The sequence below is a fragment of the Rhododendron vialii genome, chromosome 13a (genome assembly GCF_030253575.1).
Source record: "Rhododendron vialii isolate Sample 1 chromosome 13a, ASM3025357v1".
NCBI classification, from domain to species: Eukaryota; Viridiplantae; Streptophyta; class Magnoliopsida; order Ericales; family Ericaceae; genus Rhododendron; species Rhododendron vialii.
This window is the reverse complement of record NC_080569.1, coordinates 20,703,670-20,724,540: the sequence shown is the minus strand read 5'-3', so window position 1 is coordinate 20,724,540 and position 20,871 is coordinate 20,703,670. Positions and strand designations below refer to the sequence as shown.

The window sequence follows — 20,871 nt, the reverse complement described above, 5'->3', positions numbered from 1 at the left end:
CATACCAGTTTCTCATATATGCAATAATGGACTACATTCTAGTAGCCGGTGCTCCAACGGCCGGACATGCATGTTCGGAGCCTTAGTGACATAATCTTTTAAAATGCTTTGCGCTCGAGCTCTTAATTTTCACTCTCACGAATTTTAATACTCCTATATAATTTGGTGTTTCAAACTCGCGCACACCACGTGAAAATTGAGAACAGAATTTAAAGGTCTCATAAATTGGATAGCATCGCATATGGAAGTTGGTTGAATGAGCCCGACATTTTAAAACTCTACTCAACATTCATTCCACGTATGGTGGTAGTGGCCTAGTGGGCGCAGGTTATTGAGCAATTATTTGAACATCTACCAACTTGGGTCTCAATGGGGTGAAATCGGTTCGGTTTAGTTCTTTTTTGGACAAACTTGCCAACTCAACCGGTTCATTCGGTTTGGAAATTTCAAACCTCAAACCGGACCAAACAAGTTCGGTTTGGTTAATTCTAACTCATTTGGAGTGCAATAATCGAGTTGTTTGGGCAGGTGTTTGTTCAGGTGTGGTAGCAGTGGAGACAGGTGGCATTTCGGATTTGGGGGTATTTTTAGGGTTTTGTTGGTCTTCGACCAGAGTTTGGGTCTCGGACTATGAAAATTAAGTAGTTTTAATTTTCCTGAGCCCTTGTCCTTTTAATCTCTGTAATTTTTGAATTCGGTGATTAATAGTAAATTTTTTCTGATAAAAAAAAATGATCAGTCCTTATATGATAAAAAAAGAGTACAATGATAAATCCTTGGGAAAATTTCTGTTATATCCCTTCGACTTTGATCGAAAATTCAATTTGGTCCTTCACCTTTTAATTTCATCAAATAAATACTTCTATTTTCGAATTGATATCAATGTAAACCCTTAGTTGGATGTCGTTACTTTTTGGACGGCAAATCAATATGTGCACAACACATGATTGTTTTTGAGGGGTAGAATTGCCCATTCCCATCCTCCCTCAAAACCCAAAGTGTCTCTCTCTCCCCAACCCATACCTTCGTCCCTCCTTCCTGGCCCTCTTCCTCCACAGCCCTCCTCCTCCACTTCCCTTCAATCCTTCCTCTCAGCCTCCATCTCCTCCGACCACTTCCATGTCGCCTACCAACCACCACCCCTCTTCCTCGATGTTGCTCTCACATCCCCTTCTGTTTCCTCAATTTGTTCTAACCCAAGAAGTAGGTGGCCAGATTTGTTTAGGAGTCGTGGACTTAATTGGTTTGAAATCGGTGAATAATCGGGTTAATTTTGAGTTCTCGATGTTCAGCGCTGGATGTTAAGGCTTGGAACATGGTGAAATTGTATTCAAGGGGTAGAAGGGTTTAAAAATTTTCTGAAATTGGAACCGAATCTAGGGCTAGGATTGCCGCTGGTTTATGTTCTTCCTTCGGAATCATTTCATTCTCGATCTTTGGCCGGGAAATCGATGTACAAAATAATCTCCTCCATCTTAGAACCATTTCTTCCCTGTAACAAATCCCTAATACCCAATTTCTATTCTAAAATCTCTCTCTGTTATATATGTTCAGTTGTTCACAAGTGTGTCGTATCCATAAAGATTGACGCAATTGATTGGAGCTAGTTCCTCATTTTCTTCAATTTATGTGTTTCGTCTTATTTGGATTAGACCCAAAAGGAACAATGGAAAAAAAAACACAGTTTCTCTTTGAAAAATGCGAAAAGGGCTCCAAAATTATGTACTCATTTGTTAGAGAGAGAGAGAGAGAACATGGGAATGTGTGGAAACAAGAGAATAGAGGGAAATGGAGACAAAAAGAAATGTGATGGTGGTAAAGCTGGGGATGGAAGCGGGAGGAAGGAGAATGGGCAATTTTACCCCTAAAAAATTGAGCACATGACCTTTTTCCATCCAAATATCAAATGGCGTCCAAGTTAGGGATGACATTGGAATCAATTCGAAAGTAGAAGTATTTATTTGTTCAAATTAAAAGGTGAAAGATCAAATTGAATTTTTGGTCAAAGTCGAAGGAATATAATAGAAATTTTCCCTAAATCCTTTTTTGTTTTGATTAATCAATCAATAGTTTTACTATTAATTATAGCAACAACGGAGAGTGAGAGTCCAAACAAACTTCACGTTGTAACCAGGTTGGAAAATCTCTACTCCAGGACATAATGATCAAGAGATAAGACATATTTGGCTGTGACGTGAGCCGCCCTATTAAAATTACGGGAAACAAAATGAAAAGAACAAAACGATAAAAGTTGAGCTAAAGAAACAGTATCTCTAATGAGGATATCCAAGCTGGATTCTTCTTCTTTCAACATCTTGACAATCCCTTGAGCGTCCCCTTCCACCAGAAACTTCAGCCCATCCTCTGCATTCATAGCTTCCAGTGCATCACTACGAAATCCCATAGCCGCCACCATCTCACCTGACGCCGCATGTAGGAAAGGAATTGCCCTCATACTTCTAATCTACCGTTGGTCATTCCGAATCACAATCCCGCAGACACCCCCTCGTCCTGAAACAGCATCAAATGTCCCACCAACATTAACCTTGAAGAACCCTGGATTTGGCGGTACCCATCGCTGATCATGCGCCCCGTTGTGCTCTCTAGGCATCGTCTCCGTACTCCTTGTAGCTTGGCAATATTCCCAATAGCAGTACTCCAAACCAACCTCCCCTAATTGAGCAGCCTCCATTGCTTCAGGTCTAAAGCGAAAGGGAGAGAGTAACCATACCCTTTTAGCTCTATCTCACAATTAAGCAATACTCCACATATGCGAAACTGTTTCGGGTTACAATCCACAAAAAATAGGACACAATTAAGCAATATTCCGCTGGGACTTTCTTTTTGACAAGAGATTAGCATTAACAGACACCGTGGGTACGGTACCTTCCTGGGTGCTCTGCTTTCATACGCCAAATCCGCTTCCATTTTCCTTCATCTTGGCTGCCACCTCTTGTCTCGGCTCCTCCTCCCACTCTGCTCTGATGCCTATATATTCGATATCTCCTTTGCAATTAATGCATGTGTTATTGTCTTTTAAGATGCAAATCATAATACACTCGAATATGATACCTAAATTGACCACTAAGGCCATCCACAGTGGTATAATCAAAAGCTAATTGTTTGTAAAGTTAACAATGTTGGTGCAAAAGATGACTCACAATGGTATAATCAAACTTAGCAACATCCTTAGAAATAATCAAATTTTGGGCTTTGGATAATCAAAACTAGCAACCTTTTTCAATAATCAAAATTTATGGACTCTATACCACATAAGTTAACTAGTTTTGAAATTTGTATACACACGTGTTTCAATTGGTATTTTTTTCTTATCTTCTTCATCTACTCTATATCTTTTTTACTTCACCCATAAACTATTTCTTTTTCTTTCTCTCAAAAAGTGAAGCTCATATCTCTCGATCATCTACAATTCAACCCATCATCGCCAGATTAAGGTATTTCACTCTTCTTTCTCGTTTTTATAATAGGAGGGAAGAAAGACATTGATTTTTCCCCAAAATTAAGAGAGGGAATCGATCAATATATTTTTGCCAAAAAAAAAAAACATAAATGAAGGGAAATGAATGATAGGAAATAGAGGGGGAGAGAGAGTAAAATTGTAGTGGACCCTTATTTTGGTTATGGATTAAAAGCAACCATTCTGAAGCTCAACATTGTTAAGCTTAGCAACTTCTTAAGTGAATAATCAAAAGCTGATGTGTCAACTTTTGGTTATCCTTTTTTATTATACCACTGTGGATGGCCTAATGAATGACTTTTAGGGATAGTTTGTTAGCTAAACTAAATGTTCAAATTTACTACAATTCATTGAGATTTTAGATTTCGATGATTTCAATAAGTCTAGCTACACTACTTCCATCCACTACACCATCCATTATATTTTTTATAAGGCCCACTTCGGGTCCCAAAAAAATACAGAAAAATGTCTATAAATTTTAGAATAATATTTTATGGGGCTCTGTAAAAAATCAGCTCCAATGGATATCGGTAAGTATTATTTCTTGATTTGTAGGGGCGAAACTGCTCAACTGTTCAGTTTCGTTTCGCCCCTACGAATCAAGAAATAATACTTATCGATATTTGTTGGAGCTGATTTTTTACAGGACCCCATAATATATTATTCTAAAATTTATGAACATTTTTATGTATTTTTTTTAGACCCAAAATGAGCCTCACAAAGATGTAGTGGATGAATGATAGTGGATGTAACATCTCTCTTTGGATTTACCTTAGTCCGATGTTTGTCTGGCATTTGAGACCTAGACTATTATATCCACCTCACACGTATAAATTTTTGCCGCTCCAACCCATTATTAATTAATTGCGGCTTTTTATTTATGAAAAGTTAATATTAACTACGGTAAATAACATTATTCATTTATATTCCCGTCTACCATATCTCCTCCATATCGCTCTACCCTCAAAATTAGAGGTGGCAAATGGACGGGTTGAAACAAATCACGAGTCAAATATAGGTAAAATAGTAAACGGATTGGGTCGAATATGGGTCAAATCAAACCCAAACCGTCCGACCCGATCCGGTTTTTTTTCCCTCCTCCCCCTTCCTTCATTTCTGATGGTAGCAAGGGGATAGGTGCTACATTTATAGCATTTACAAATGCATTCAAAAAATATTTTTCTGTTTTTAGAGGAAACGGATTTTTGAGAACTTGGGAACATCTCCTTTGGAAAAAAAATGCAAAAAACAAGTTTCAATATCTGTCTAAAATTGCAATCTTGTCATTGAAGAATACGATCGCACTGAAAATCATTCAGATTTCAAATTACACGCGAATGAAGAAATCTAGAGAGAGAGAATATGTTCTGGACGAAGAGGTAGTTGGCGACGACGATCTCGACAACAAGGGAGGTGGAGAGGATCATGCCTGTTGCGAAGCACTTGATCTACTGGTCTAGACTCTGAACTCAAGTTGCTCTTGGTGATCCATAAAAAGAAGTTTTTTTTTTATCGGCAAAAAAAATTACTTTTGGCATTCTAGTGAATTGTTTTCATGTTCAGGTAATTTTGCGCGTATTTCAATTAATTTTGGGGCATCACGGTTAATAATCGGACAAACCTTATAGTGACATTGGAATGTTTGGCCTTCATAAGATTCGAACATGTGATCTCATAGAAGGACAAACACTTATCACTTCCTTATGCACACACCGCCATGTTTGGATAATTCTGATCTCAGTAACGAAAGTTAGGAATAGAAGTTTTTATTTTTATTTTTAGAGAGAGAAAAGATTTTAGAGTGTATTCCTAGTTGTAGAAGACTTTCCGTTCTCCTGAGTGGTGAGTGACTTGTCCTTTTGTTTCGTGGTAGGAGTAGTAACAAAAGCAAAAGACACGATCAATCCATTTTAATTCAAGCTCATATTGAACCCATTTTCAACTAACCAGGGGAGTGTGCTGCGCAACTACGTGCTGCGCAGCGTGCTGCGCGGCTGTCGGCACCGCCTTGCCGGCATCGGTCCGACAATCGGAGACGTTCACTGCGTGGAGCTCGTCGAGTACTACAAGTGTACCAAAAATCAACCCGATCAAATATCGTTAAGTGCCTCATCGGAACACATATAATTCGAAAAGAATGGATTCAGTGGTTTTGATCTAGTGTTTCGTATCCATTAGGATTCATTTTTTTTCAAGTTATATGTATTCCGATGAAGTACTTAGCGATATTTGATCGAGTTGATTTTGGTACACTTGTAGTACTCGACGAGCTCTACGCAGTGGACGTTTTCGATCATCGGACCGATGTCGGCAAGGCAGCGCCGGCGGCCGCGCAGCACGGAGCTGCGCAACACACTCCCCCGATTCATTTTCAACCCATTTAAATCCATGTAAATATGATTTGATGTGGGTTCAACCCATTATAAAATATGGACGAGTTAGGTTAGATTACAAGTGGGCGAATTTGAACGGATTAAAAAATATGTGTTGAGATTGCCACCTCTACTCAAAACTTATCTCCTTAACAAACAAGTTTGCTGTCTGATTTTAAAATTATTTTCGGGACTATTTTTTGGAGTTCACTATTGTATTGATAATTGGAATGAAAATAAGATCTCTTATTACTTTTATATGTGTTGACTTGAGATAGTTGGCTTACAGGAGTTGGCCGGATTTATTTATGGATCAACACTATTCTCTCTTTTTGCTTCTTTTTTTGATAGTTCTCTTTTTGCTTCTCGAAACACAAAATTCTCGCTTTCCCCCTGCTCATTGCACTTGCTACCACTCTCATTACCCCATGAGTTTCATAAATTTTTCTAGTTTTTTCGCAAGCAAAAATTGAACGAATTGATCAAACTCTTACCTATATTTCAAGAAGCTAATTTTTCACAAAAATTCTTTAAAAAATATTTGAAACAAATTAAACAGTTCCTATCATTTTAAGGAACCTCGAGTGGCTTCCGACACAATTTAAGGTACACCGAATGGCGTATCCTTTTTTTTTGTTTTTTTCCTGTCTATCTCCAATCGGGGCAAATCATTTTCTACTATTTTCTTCAATCAATCCCTCCCAAATTACCCAAAAGCTCCGCAGGTCAACGAGAGAGAGGAGAAAATGAGGTTACGAGTATTGACTTCTGAGGCAGTGACTAACCGGTGACCGGCCAATCCAGTCGCCCTTGTTTGTCTTGTCCCTTTTTGACATTTTATTTTATTTAATTACTCTTCAGCGTGTTCTTCACCAACGGCTTGTGAGAAAAGGTAAAGTAGACCGAGAAGAGAAACCCTTGTTCGATCTATCGAAGAGCCAATGAGTCGGGTTGACTAGGGTTTCTTTTCTTCCGCAAACAAGGCAAAGACTTGTTCGTTGCTCTCTCGCTTGATTTCCTTCACCCGATACGCGGAGATCTGGTGAGTGATCCCTCCTCTAGCTAAACCTAGATCTCTCTTGTTCTGTTTTCCTTTCCTTTCCTTCTTGCTGTTGATTTCTGCTGTACCGATTGCTTTATTCGTGTTCTGTTTTTCCCTGTTCTGGTGTTTTAGTGCTAATTATGGACTAGGAAGTTTTGAATCTGAAAACTGGGAATTGGTAATGTGTACGCACAAGAAAATTAATGACGGTCGATCTTGTGACTGCTCTTTTTTGGTCTGTGCGATGATGTGTGTTTACGTCTGTGGTGGGGTCACTGTATTTGTCGATGAAACTAAACTGAAAGTCGAAGTACTTGACTTTTTTGTTTCGTATTTATTCACAAAAAAATTTGCATTTGTTGGTTTTGCGCCAAAATATTATGGATTATTGGTTTGTCTCGACGAGAGAAATCGGAGAAGTAAAAAAATTATGATATTTACCCAACATTTTTTGGAAATATTCAAGAAAAAATCGGAAAAGCAGCTTTTTTTGACTTTTGCTTGGATATGTTACAAATTGTTTGGGTAAATGTCATAATTGTTTACATTTTCGATTCCTCTCGTTGAGGCGAACCAATAATCCATAAAAGTCTAGCGCAAACCTACAAATGTGATTTTTAATTTTTTTTTTTTGAATAAAGACCACAAAAAAGTCAAGTACTACAACTTCTAGTTTGGTGGAAACAAGGGCAGATTTAGTTTATAGAGATGTTATGTTGGTGCTGTTTTTGCTGAATTTCGTAGAAGATTCGGGTTTCAAATGGATACTGTTAGTTTGCTTTTAATCTATTCTTTTTTTTTAGTCAATTTGCATTCACCAATCGATGGAAGGAAAAAGATTGGAACTTTGAAGCTAAACATTGAGTTGTCACTGCTAGGCTCGAATCATGTGTGTCTTGGTTTTGGTGAATGATTTAACTAAAAAAAATTCATGTGTTTCTACTGTTTTGAGAAAAGTATCCGGTGGTTCAAATGGGCGCGTAGTTTCCGGAAACGGAAAAAATGCATGGTACATGTCAAATTTTAGAAAATACACTGCCATCTGTTCTATTTTCTGAAAATCCTATGGAGTGGTTAATTTAGGGGGAGAGAACAGATACTCTGGGATCTGTTTTAGATGTTTAATTTCGCTAAGGGGAATCCTTGACTAGGGATATACGTTAGTCAATGCTGCTATTTACCATTTCCAGTTGGTGTCTATTTGTTTTCTTATCGAAACACACCGGTGATCTAGCAGGTGATCTTGCTGAGCATTTCTTAGTGAACAGTGTTTACTTTCTTTCAGATTTGAACTGCGTATTGTTGGATGGGAACTTCTTCTGGGTCTCATCTCCATCATCAACCTTCACCGAAAATGCTGCCTCCTCGTCAACAACCACGACCTGGAGGACTACAGACATCACTATCCCTGGTCCCACCCGATGCTTGTGGCTCTCCCAATCTTCAAGAGCGTGGCTCAAACTCTGATCAAATCCGCGAATCTCCATCAGAAAGTGCTAGCTCACGTGAAACCTGGCCCACCGCTGATGCCTTGATGGCGAAAAAACTGGAGAAGGAAAAGGAAGGGGAAAATGGTTTTGCTGAACATTCTGTTGTCCGCCATATCTCAAGCTCAGATAAGATGTCTCTGAGAGACGTGACCAGAGAAAGAGTGGAGGTAATATCCGAAAGAATGCAGCATCTTCCGGATGAGTTTTTGGAAAAGCTTAAGTGCGAACTTCGGATTGTTCTTGAAGGATCAGGTGGTTCTTTGCATAGGGATGAGTTCCTATTTATGCAAAAGTTAGTTCAGAGTAGGAGTGATTTGACAGATAAAACATTGAGTAGGGCACATAGGGTCCAACTAGAAATTCTCGTCGCGATCAAGACTGGGATTCAGGCGTTTTTGCATCCCAGTGTTAGTCTCTCTCAAGCTTCCCTCATTGAGGTTTTCCTTTACAAGAGGTGTAGAAACATTGCATGTGGGAGTCTGCTTCCAGCAGAGGAATGTACCTGCGAAACTTGCTCTATGAGAAATGGTTTTTGCAACCTTTGCATGTGTGTGATTTGTACCAAATTTGATTTTGAAGTGAACACATGCCGGTGGATAGGTTGTGATTTATGTTCTCATTGGACGCACACAGATTGTGCTATCCGTAATGGGCTGATTGGGATGGGCCCTGGTGTTAAGGCTGGTTCCGTTCCAGCAGATATGCTTTTCAGATGCCGAGCTTGCAGTAGAACATCTGAGTTGTTGGGTTGGGTCAAAGATGTGTTCCAACACTGTGCACCAAGTTGGGATCGTGAGTCACTGATTAGGGAACTCGATTATGCGAGTAGAATTTTCCGTGGGAGTGAAGATCCCAGAGGTAGGAAGCTCTTCTGGAAGTGTGAGGAACTCATAGACAAACTGAAAGGCGGGATGGCAGAACCTATGGCTTGTAAAGTAATTTTAATGTTCTTTCAAGGTATTCTGAGAATAGCATTTCATTAAATGCGCTTATTTTTTTGGTACTCCTACCAGGAACGGAAAAAATTATAGCTAAAAAGGCAGAAACTTTCTTCCACGGTTAAGTGTCAATGGCAATCCATTGAACTGACACAATTTAATTGGTAGCTGTTGTTGACGAGTTAATACTTGGTAGTGCCCATAAAGATTAACAAATTGCTTTGATTTAGGCAGTGTCTTGTTATTTGTTTTTATTGCACTTAGTTCCTATGTTTAAGTCCTATTAGCATGGTCCCATGATTGTCTATGAAATTATGAATGATCTTTGTAATTCCAATGAATAAACTTGTGACTCCATTTTGTGAGCTATGTAGGCAGCATAAAAGTGTACACCTATTACAGAGTAGGTATACAGAGTTACAATAAGAGTCAAAGATCTGTACGAGATTCGTGTGAAAAGTATTACTGACTTGGATAGAAGGCCAAAATATGTAGATATACAGATGGACTCATGGTTAAGTTGTGAAATGTGAATGGATCTTTCGGTGATCAGTGTGCTGTTATTCTTTTATGTTCATCTGACTTTGAATGGCAGTAGCTGTTAGGACTTGTGAGGAGAACCATCGAAAAGTTCCTTTCTTTGTGTTATTTCTTTGCTACTTCTTTATTTCTTCGTGTTTTTATGTACTGTTGTCTGGGTTCTACAAAAGTTATGTATTTGTCAGTTTCTGTTTTGCATTTCTTGATAGTATACAATGTTCTTAAGCCAGAGAGGATAAGTTAACTGCTGGAGCGCAGCTTTCCTGTTACTAGTTTATTGATTCCAATTTCTAAGAGCAACTTTATTTCGTGTAACAATGTCTCATCCAAAGTTGTCTTTCAATTTACTTTTTGTCTTATGATGATAATTATTTAAAAAAAAAAAAAAAGTAAAATAGTTTCTTGTCAACATTTTTTGGGGTTCTTTTTGTAAGCTGTTTTGTCCTTAAATCAGTGCCTTTTATAAGTTGATACCCGTGTGGCCTGGTTGTCTGAATTGTTGGACATGAAATTTGTTCAACTTTGTTGGAAGTTGATGTCAAGGGAAAAAGTAAGAGAATCTGTTTGTTGAATTGTTCTTTAAGAATGTCATACAAAAGCCTAGGAGAGATATGGATGAAACCCAACTCAGAATAGATCTGCTTCCGCTTGTTGGGTTTCTAACACACTATATTCCAGTCGCAACAAAAAATGATGTATATTTAAGAACCATGTTACTCTTTCTCCTGATCCTCTAAAGTTTTCTGTTTGTACAGAGCTTGAGTTGGACCCATCGAAAAATTCAGAAAGCGAGGAAAGTGGTCGGCTAATAGCTCCCCAAGAGGCATTCAACAGGATTGCCGATGTTGTGCAAGAAGCCATCAGGAAAATGGAAATGGTGGCAGATGAGAAGCTGCGTATGGTAAAGAAAGCCCGCCTTGCTGTTGAGGCTTGTGATCAGGAACTCACCGATAAAGCTAGAGAAGTGGCTTCTCTAAAGATGGAGAGGCAGAGGAAGAAACAACAAATCGATGAGCTTGAAAGCATCGTGAGGCTTAAACAAGCAGAAGCAGATATGTTTGATGTCAAAGCCAGTGAGGCTAGGCGAGAAGCAGAGAGGCTGCAAAGGATTGCACTTTCTAAATCAGACAAGTCAGAGGATGATTATGCCAGCAGATATCTGAAACAGCGTTTGAACGAGGCTGAGAAAGAGAAGCAGTACCTATTTGAGAAGTTAAAGCTTCAGGAGAGTTCAAGGACCTCACAGAGCAGCAGTGGTGGAGGAAGCGATGCATCCCAGATGCTAATGTATTGCAAGATGCAAGACATGCTCAAGAATATTTATAATGTACCCCCAAAGACAGAGGGCCAATCAAATGACCTCCACAACCTCGGTGCAATTCCTTGAGTAAGTCTTTTGATGGACTGTATTAAGTGTCGCCGCTGTGTGAAATTTCTATTGATTAGTTTGTACTTGCATTATTAGCGTAGAAAAGAGGGAAATCACATTTAAGAGCCTTTTAACTTTGTGAAGATTAGTATCTCAGTGTGATGTTCTGCGTGCTGCTATGTCCATCTGGGCAAGTATACTCTTTCTTGTATGATGTAAACCAATTCTCTGAAATGGGTGCCTGATCGATCAGCTCAACCTAGTGTATGCAATTGACTGTCTTTTGATTCTTGCATATGCATTTTGCTTTTTGCTCTAGTGATTCTATGGATGTGCTTTTGGGCATTAGTACAGCATTTCCAGAGTTGCTGGAATAGCTCGAGTATGTGATTTATACTGGTAAAGCTATCAGTGCGCCCATGTAGAAATAGGAGTTGCCCATTGCTCAAATGTTTACGAAACAATTCCCTAATGAATGCTTCGTAAGTAGCGTCATTGAGAAAACTAGGCGGGTGTAGGCTTCAATTGTTTAGTCCGTGATTTATGGATTTCAGTCAGGCACTCTCACTTGGAATGGTCACTCCAAACTATCTTATGTGCTTATTTGTGTTCTTATTTTTGCCATTGTTGACCTGCCAAATCAATGCGGCGATTAATTTCGCGGAACCTGAGTAAAGGATTGGAGCAACCAGGCGGTCCGGTGAATTTGAAATTTTGAACCTGATTAAAGAGTCTCTGGCTGTGGGTTGCTGTGTCAATTGGTAAAAGGAGTGTGACATCTTGGCTTAGAGAAATTAGAAGTCATGGTAAAATTTTCATCTCATCTTGGCTATTGCTGGTTGGTGGTTGCTGATCGTTTTCATTGATAGGAAGAGGTGTGTAGGTTGTCACTCTGTAAATCTAAAGTGTAGATTTATGATAAAATGAGAGATTGCCAGCATTGTTAATCGCCATCACTGGCCAAATCCATCCCAGATTACTGATGGTTAATCCAAAAAAATAAAAATAAAAAAAATAGTAGAAAATCTTCTCTCTCACTGAGAAATTACTGAGAGAGAGAGAGACTCAAGAACTGACTATGTGTTATCACTTATCACAGTGTTCAATGTCATGGATAGCATATCTTATACGACAGACCCAACACCTCTACATCTCTTAATCTTGCGTGCCAAATTAAAAGGCAATTGCAGCGCATGCTCAATTGCTGCCAGAATTGATATGTGAAGTTGACTACACTTCCCTATCCAACTTCATCAGCAGAACTCTGCTGAGGTCTTTCGTTCAATGTTAATTAGCGATGACCAAGAAGAAGATGATGATAATCAGATAATGATCCTTATCTTCCATAATTGCTCCATGCTCAACTTTCTCTCTCATTTTTTTCTCCCACATTTGTGGCCAGTGCCTATATGTTCCTATGTTCACATTGCAGATGGTCCCCAATTTGCACAAAGATTATACAAGAATGGAAACAGAGCCTTTGAAAAGGAAAAGAAAAGAAAGGATGTGGGTATGGACGGGGTCCGTACCCGAGCATACAAATTAGTTTGAGGTCCGTCCTGGGTCCCTTAAAGATGATTAAAGCTACTCATTTTGTTCAAAATATTTTGTTTAGTATCCCTGGAAAAAATCATCAAAGTTCGGATGTTTATTAAACATCCAACTTTTTTTCAAAATTTAGGCCCAAGTTCTAGGACAAAATTGAATGTTTCGTAAACGCTCTTAACGATATCCGATTGATCTAATTTTTCACAGGGATCAAAAACAAAATATTTTAAAAAAATAAATGAGCGACTCTAATCATTTTTATGGGACGCAAGATGGGACACAAAGTGATTTGTACACGAGGGTTACCCGTGTTAGTGCTGGAAAAAAAATATAAAAAATTGTTGGGAAGTCCACTATAGCATATTTGTAACCCACTAAATCCACTTCTAAATTTCATAACCCCTTTAGTCCACTAATTAGGTTTTGGTGAGGCCTTAAGTCCAATTCAATTAAAAAAGGAATTAGTTTAAGACTAAAATACCCTTACCTTTAAAAACTGTTAATCTGCTATATCTCACTCCTATAAAATCTCCCATATCCCACTCCTATAAAATCTCCTATATTCACGTTGTTCCCATATCCAGAAGGGAAACAGAGTCCAAACGAGAGAGAGAGAGAGAGAGAGAGAGAGAGAAGATTACCCTTTCTATTCAAATCCCATATTTTTAGCCCATTATATGTTCTACGTTTGAAATCCCAGCAGTTACGTTGGAATAAAGCGACAGAAGATTCTCCTTTTATGATACACTGTATATAACGTTATATATTCTCATTTTATGATACACTGTATATAACGTAATTGTACATATATAACGTTATATACTCGTTCATCAGTTCTCATTTAACGTGCGATACTTACATTTTACGTTATATACTCATTCATCGGCTCGCATTTAACGTTATATGAGTTTTTGAAATCTTTTTACTGCACAAATAATAAGTCAGTAAGGCCGCTGCGCGGTCCAATTCAATAAAGTAGAACATATAATGACTAGAGTTTGATATAACCTTATATAATGTCAATATAACGTCATTGTACATATATAACGTTATATAAGGTTATATAATTTATTGAATTAGTCCGCGCAGCGGCCTCAATAGAGCGACAGAAGATTCTCCTTTTCTGATACACTGTATATAACGTTATATACTCGTTCATCGGTTCACATTTAATGTGAAATACTTACATTTTACGTTATATACTCATTTATCAGCTCGCATTTAACGTTATATACTCATTCACTCATGACAGAAGACCACATATAACGATATTAAGGATGCAAACCTAAAATGATTTTGGTTGTTTAGGTTTAACCTTATATAATGTCAATATAACGTCATTGTACATGTATAACGTTATATAACGTTAAATACTTTATTGAATTGGTCCGCGCAGCGGCCTCATTGACTTGCTTCTGATAACCGTATATGTATGAGCTTCTGAAATCTTTTTTATTACAATGCAAGAACATATAAATAATCTTATATATGTTTACAATGAAAAAACAAACAAATAACCTTATATGTGTTTCGATTACTTTGCCACATAAATAAATACACAAAAAAAAATTTAATACGTGTGACAAAAAATAAACATATAACCTTATAACTTTATACTTGAGATTCTGTCCTTTCTAACTCAAAAAAAAAAAAAAAAGAGAGGAGATCTCGTAACTTCTTTCCCTTCGATTGCGATGTAGGATCTGACGAAGGCAATGGAGAAACGAAGGTGAAGAACGGCAACGGCGACGGCTTCCGACTGAAGCGAGGGCGAATCAAAGGCGATGGAGACGAACGTGGGTGAACGGAGACGTACGTGGGAGAAGGCCGACGACGAAGAAGGGCTGACGCCGAAGAAGCCCGACGAGGACGAAGATTGCCGACTACCAAGAAGTGACGACAAAGAAGTTCGTTCGTCTGGTTTCTGCCGAGTTTTCTTCTTCTGGAAAAAAGGAGTTTCTGGAAAAAAGGGCGGGGGGGGAAGGGGGGTGTGTGTGTGGTAGGTAGGGGGGGAGGGAGGATGGGTTTTATAATGGATGAATCTGAGAGAAAAACGTAAATGGAGGAAAAAATGGAGAAAAAAACGGGAATGAAGGAAAAAAGGGAGGAAAAAACGGGAATGGAGGAAAAAAAGGAGAAAAAAATGGGAATGGAGGAAAAAATGGGATAAAAGATTTTTTGAAAGCAGGGGTATATTAGACTAACCAGGGTTATTATATCTTTACTAATAGGTTAGTGGACTTAGGGGGTTATAGAATTTAGAAATGGACTTAGTGGGTTTGGAAAGTGGTATAGTGGACCTGGGAAAAATTCTCCCAAAAAAATAGAACCCACTCAGGATACGATGAAAAAAGAACTCAAGGCTATGTTTTGATTCGAAACCCCTCTCTCTCTCTCTCTCTCGATCGATCGATCGATCTCGATGATAGCAGGTGTCCGGATTACAATAGTGGTAGAGACGTCATCTGACCCACGACTGGTGGTACTTGTGTAGACTTCCTATACCACTTACATTAATGGACTGATGGTATTCAACCGCGATGCTTTTTTTGTTTTTGTTTTTTTTTCTATAGTATAGTTTGTGTATTTTTCTTGTTTTGTTAGATGGTTTAATTTTTATTCCTCATCAAAAAGATTGCTTAAGTTTAAGTCATGAGAATCAATCTCTCGACAATAACTCTGAATTAAATCTGCATAAGTGCTATGTGTCTCAAATCCTGTAATAATCTGTTTTTTTTTTTTTTTGTGCACGGGACATAATTTTTGTTAGCTAACTTAAACATGCAACAAACTAATGAATGTATCGGTGTCAAATCTCTCTCATTTGCTTAAATGTTACTCTCTCCCTCCCTAAATAAATAGATGTCTGACCCACAACTTTAGGGCTTTATAAAGATATATTTTTTTAGTTAAAAAATTTAAACTTTTTTCACAACTTGAAAGAATTTATTGATATTTATTGATTTGTCAAAAAAAATTTGAATTTTTTAATGAAAAAAATATATCTTTTTGGAGGCATAGGTTTGTGATCCGGACATTCATTTAGACGCGGAGGAAGTAATATGTTAATCAGTGGCCTATTTGCAACCCATCTACCATTGCAGATGACCAAGACATTTTCTGTATTGTTGTTGTCACCATGATATGACCTTATAGAAGTGTCTAGTGACTACCAATTAATTGAGTCTATATTTCCTGTAGTTCAGGGTGTTTTCGTTGCCTTATTGAAGGCGAATTTAGACCAAAGAACAACCGTGGCAATCGGATCTTAAAGTGAATGAATTTAGAGCCCTAGAGCTTTAAGTTTCCAAAACCCACTTTTAAATTATGTCACCATAATAAATGATGTGTAGAGCAGTAGCTTAAATATCTACAATCGCTATAAAAATGAAGTTAAACTCATTCACAATGAGTTCATGCTATTGACTAAACATTATTTTCGGGATTTTCAGTATTAATTTAAAAAATATCAATTATTGAAGATGTAACGCCCCGAATTTTGGGAACGTTAAAAGGACATTTTTATTGAAACTTCAAAATAGAGTCTGGCTCATTATTACAACACAATCTCCATAAGAGTATTTTCATTACAAAAAGGAGGGAAACTAGGGTTCCTAACTACAGCTCCACCTGCTCCTCCATCCTAGCCAGCTCTTCAGTTCTAAAGGCCTCCAAGGTGTACAGCTTACCTTGATCATCTACAAAGTCTGACACATTATACCAGCATCACCACAGTATAATATGTCAGGATCACCAAAGGTAACACCATGAGCTACGAGAACTCAATAGAATAATCCATACCCACTAACCCTTAACTTACCAATAATAGATCACAATGGGCTGTCCATCAACCCGGCCCGCCCGACAACCCTATCCGATCCGATCCAAAATACAGCTATCGGACGGTTTTGATCGGGTGGTCGGTTCGGGTTCGGGTCCAAATCTGAGAAAAAATGTGTGTGTCAGTCGGGTGTCGGATGCAGGGATTATTTTCCATCTGACCCGAACACCGATATTTCTATTATAAAAGCAAAAAAAAACCCTAATACCCACCTCAGTACCTCCCCTTTCCACTTTTTCGGTTCCTGAGTTCCGCCTCTCTCTCTCTACATAAACAGTACAGTACACCCAGCCCCCACCCTAATCTCCCCTCCCCCTTCTCTCTCCCAAGCCCCAATCCAATCGACCCTCACCCTCTCGATCTCCACCTTGACTGAATCCCAGGGTTTTCAAATTCCCTCACCAAGATTCCTCCGTTCGCTTAAAAAATCGCAAGATCTGCGCATGGATTCCTGGGATTCGTTGGTCGCCATTCTCGTCTTCTTTGATCAACGGCGGCGGCACTCTGTTGACGACGATGGCGTTCTCAGTGCACTTGTTCGACCAGTTGTTTTTGAAGGTTGATGTTCTTGATTATTAGTGTATTTATATTTTGAAATAGCAAGTGATGTTACTGATATTGATGGGTTCCTCGATCTGTATGTATATGGGTTCCTCGATCTCTTACTGCTGATTTCTGCATGAACTATGAAGTTTGTTTGTTTTTTTTTTTTTTTTGGGTCCGACAACCCGACCGAACCCGACAGCTACAACCCGATCTCATTTCGGTTGGAGCCCGACCAGTGGTTCGGTCAGTTTCGGGTGCATATTTCATAATCCGACAAATAGTTGGGTCGGGTTCAACCTGACCCGAAACCGACCGATGGACAGCCCTAGATCACATAGTACATGCATAATTGACCAAACAGTTAACAATGATACATCCACATTCACTATCCACTAACATTGGTGTCCGTGATTTTCTGAGTTTCTCCTACGCGACATCTCGTAGACCGTGTCACTAGTTTCACCTTTCATTTACCAAATCAACATTTTCAAAATCGTCATTTTACAAACCCAATTTCAGTTCCGCCGCATCGGTCTCCCGAGTATCCTCACAATGGTTCCGCCGCGCCGGGTTTCTATTGGCACACAAAAACATGGAATTTAGTATTGACTCCTCTCCATGGATAACCAATCCACAATTCAAACCCTCGGTTCCGCCGCTCCGGGTTTCCGAGTATTCCCACAATGGTTCCGCCGCTTCGGGTTCCCATTTGGGTTTTCGAAAATCACAATTCATCCCTCGATTCCGCCGCTCCGGGTTCCCGAGTATACCACAATGGTTCCGCTGCTCTGGGTTCCCATTGGGTTTTCAAAATCATTCATTTACACACACATACCGCACAATGGGCAAGTCTGGCCACATTAGGGTTTCAAATCCACACCTTGCCTTTAACACACCCTAGGTGTCATGTCTCTAACTTTCTCGATTTTCGTGTCACGTTTTCATGCTTGGACTCCGCGGTAGGACTTTCCATATACGTAATCATAAATTATTCATTGTAATCTTGAAACTAAACTAGCAAGATTATCCAACTCTATATTACTACTCATGCTCAAATCACCACTTAAAGCATAACGCCACATGTACGGACGCCTTTGGAGTGAAAATCACTTCTGCTTTATCACAAGTAATACAAGCAATTCATGCATACATACTCATATCCATCCTAAAGATCAAAATCCGAATACTACTAATCAAGTGTTAAATTCTATCTTTCGAAAACCATTCTTTCATTCTTTGTGAGAAGTTCAAAACAACACATGTTTATTAGAGTAAAAGTCGTTCATTCAATATGCTCATACTTCCATTAGCAAGATAAACTTGTTAACAATCATGCATTCCGACTATTATAAATGATAAATAACCTTATCTACTTAAGGAAAACTAAACGATAGATAACCTTATCTACATAAGGAAAACTCAATGATAGATAACCTTATCTACTTAAGGAAAACTCAATGATAGATAACCTTATCTACTTAAGGAAAACGGTTAAGGATATTTATACTTTGAACTAAGGACATTCTACTTTCCAACATACGGTTCTATGCTATACGTAAAGTTAGTGGACTAGGGATTCTACATTTCTTCTTGGCGGAAGTGACGACTACGGAGACAATAAGTACATCGGGCGGAGTAACTTCCTACGGTAAGCTTCCGGGAGCTTCGAAAGAGAAATGTTTCTCTCGAAACTTGTTCTTGACTAAAACTACTAAGCTTTATGGATCGAAAGGGTGGTTTAGGATGAGTTTCTTGAAGAACACAAGAAAAACTTCAAGAACTAAGCAAGAGCAAGTAAGAACACAAGCTTTCTTAGAGAGAGAAGTTGAATGGGTGAAGGTGTGAGTTGAATGCTTGGACAAGGGTCCTATTTATAGCAAAATGTTGGGTTTTCCCTCTCCTCCCCCCTTGGCCGGTCTCCTCTCCCTCCCATTACCAATTGGATTTTGCTCCATTGACTTGTCATTTCAAGTCTTTCAAGCATGCCATGCCTTGTCACTTCCACTTTAGGCCATAACTTAGGTTATAATAAAGGGTTTTTGACTTGTCATGTCCTAGGATGGGCTAACTTGTGAGAAAGAACAAAATGATAAGGCTAGATTGTGTTTAAAGAAGCCTAGGATGGGTTGGCATGTCATAAATAGACTTAAGGCTATAAGGTAACTTGTGCAAGTGAACAAAAACACCATCACACACCCCACTCTCTCCCTCACTCTCTCAGCCCCCTCTCTCCCTCTCTCTCTCTCTCTCTCTCTCTCTCTCTCTCTCTCTCTCTCTCTCTCTCTCCCTTTGTACTATGTACAACATATACACACACACACACACACACACACACATCTAGGAAAGTAAAACCTAAACAATTAGGCTTACGACTATGACCTACATGCGCATGCATGACATGGTTAGTCTTGCTTCTTTTGGAAGCAAAATGATAGCTATGACTTGTCTAGTCAAGTTATACACACTTTGACAAGTCAAAGATTTATTATCCAAGGGATAATAATTCCCCTAGCATTTATTAACCAATGGACAAGGAAATAAAGAAGGTAGGCATGGGCTTGAATGACTAGTCATGGGTGAAATGATTATCTCTAATGGCCTAATGGTTCAATTAGGGTTTAGGAGGGTTCATAAGGTTCAAAGATGGTCAAAAAGGTCCAACTAGGGTTTGTTGAACACAAATTTCGAGTCTGCGAAAAAGACGGAAAAATGTTGAACAAGAGTCAATTTTATTGATGTATGAAATTAGGGTTTACAATCTCTGATGTATTTTATAATCAAAGAAAATAAAGTCTTCTGATTCTTCTTTTCAGATGTTGAAACGAGGGCTTGATAGCCTGATCTCGATTTGAACGGCGATATCTTCTGCGGTCTTTACGAAGATGACGGCGAATTTGACGGGTTTTGACTTGAGGGCTTTGAAGCTTCTTCTCAAGTTGAATTGCTTGATCTTCTCCAATTTAGGTGAAAAAGATGACGGAGACTTGAGGGCTTTGGAGCTTCTTTTCAAGTCGGTATTTGAGATCTTCTTCGATTTGGTTGAAGGAGATGCGGGTTTGCAGATGTTGATTTGAGGGCTTCAGAGCTTGGTCTCAAATCGGTATTTGAGATCTTCTTCTATTTGGTAGAAGGAGACTGATGATTGGTGGATTTAGCTTGAACGTTCTTCAGGGCTTGGATGCTTTGAACTGAAGAACGTCTGGCTTGATGTGGACTTGAAAGATTCTGAAGGGCCTTCGCAGCTTTGATCTTCAGAACTTCAAAAGCTTGCTTGGATGCTTGGATTTTGATGATGGAGATTTGACTTGAGCGTTCTTCAGGGCTTTGAAGATTTGATCTGAAGAACTGTCTTGTTTGATATGGACTTGACTTGAATGTTCTTCGGAGCTTTGAAGCTTTGATCTGAAGAACCTTCTTGTCGGATGCAGACTTGAAGACTTCTGAAGGGCTTGAAGGCTTTGATCTTCAGAGCTCTGGAGCTTGTGTGCTTCAATGTCAGATGGGAAAAATATGAGAGGGAGCACCTCTATTTATAAGGATGTGGGATGGAGACTCCAACCCTAACCTTCCATATTGATCTCTTTAATTATTTCCTTTATTGAATTTAAAAGGAATAATACTAATTTGATAATTACCTTTCCTTTTTAGAAAAAGGTAATTATATATTATTATTCACCAATTAGCCTAATTTGATTGGCCGGACTTGA

The 20,871-nt window shown here is 38.8% G+C and overlaps 2 protein-coding genes across 2 annotated transcripts in view; one reads left to right on the top strand and one right to left on the bottom strand.

Moving 5' to 3' along the window:
* LOC131312870 (protein PYRICULARIA ORYZAE RESISTANCE 21-like) overlaps positions 1–19,384 on the bottom strand; it is a 98,938-nt gene extending 79,554 nt beyond the window's left edge. The window contains exon 1 of the mRNA XM_058340876.1: positions 19,378–19,384. The gene's annotated coding sequence lies outside the window, so the exon portion shown is untranslated. The remainder of the gene's footprint in view (positions 1–19,377) is intronic.
* On the top strand, positions 6,566–11,487 carry LOC131312869 (OBERON-like protein). The gene is made up of 3 exons (XM_058340871.1): positions 6,566–6,892; positions 8,178–9,339; positions 10,616–11,487. Exons 2-3 carry the CDS (start codon positions 8,199–8,201, stop codon positions 11,245–11,247), a joined length of 1,773 nt encoding a protein of 590 aa, XP_058196854.1. The 5' UTR covers positions 6,566–6,892; positions 8,178–8,198; the 3' UTR covers positions 11,248–11,487.
* Positions 19,385–20,871: the final 1,487 nt, after the last annotated feature.

Coding starts and splice junctions, on each gene's coding strand:
- LOC131312869 (XM_058340871.1), top strand. CDS start 8,199: ATGGGAACTTCTTCTGGGTCTCATCTCCATCATCAACCTTCACCGAAA. Junction 9,340..10,615: donor AATTTTAATGTTCTTTCAAG/GTATTCTGAGAA, acceptor CTGTTTGTACAG/AGCTTGAGTTGGACCCATCG.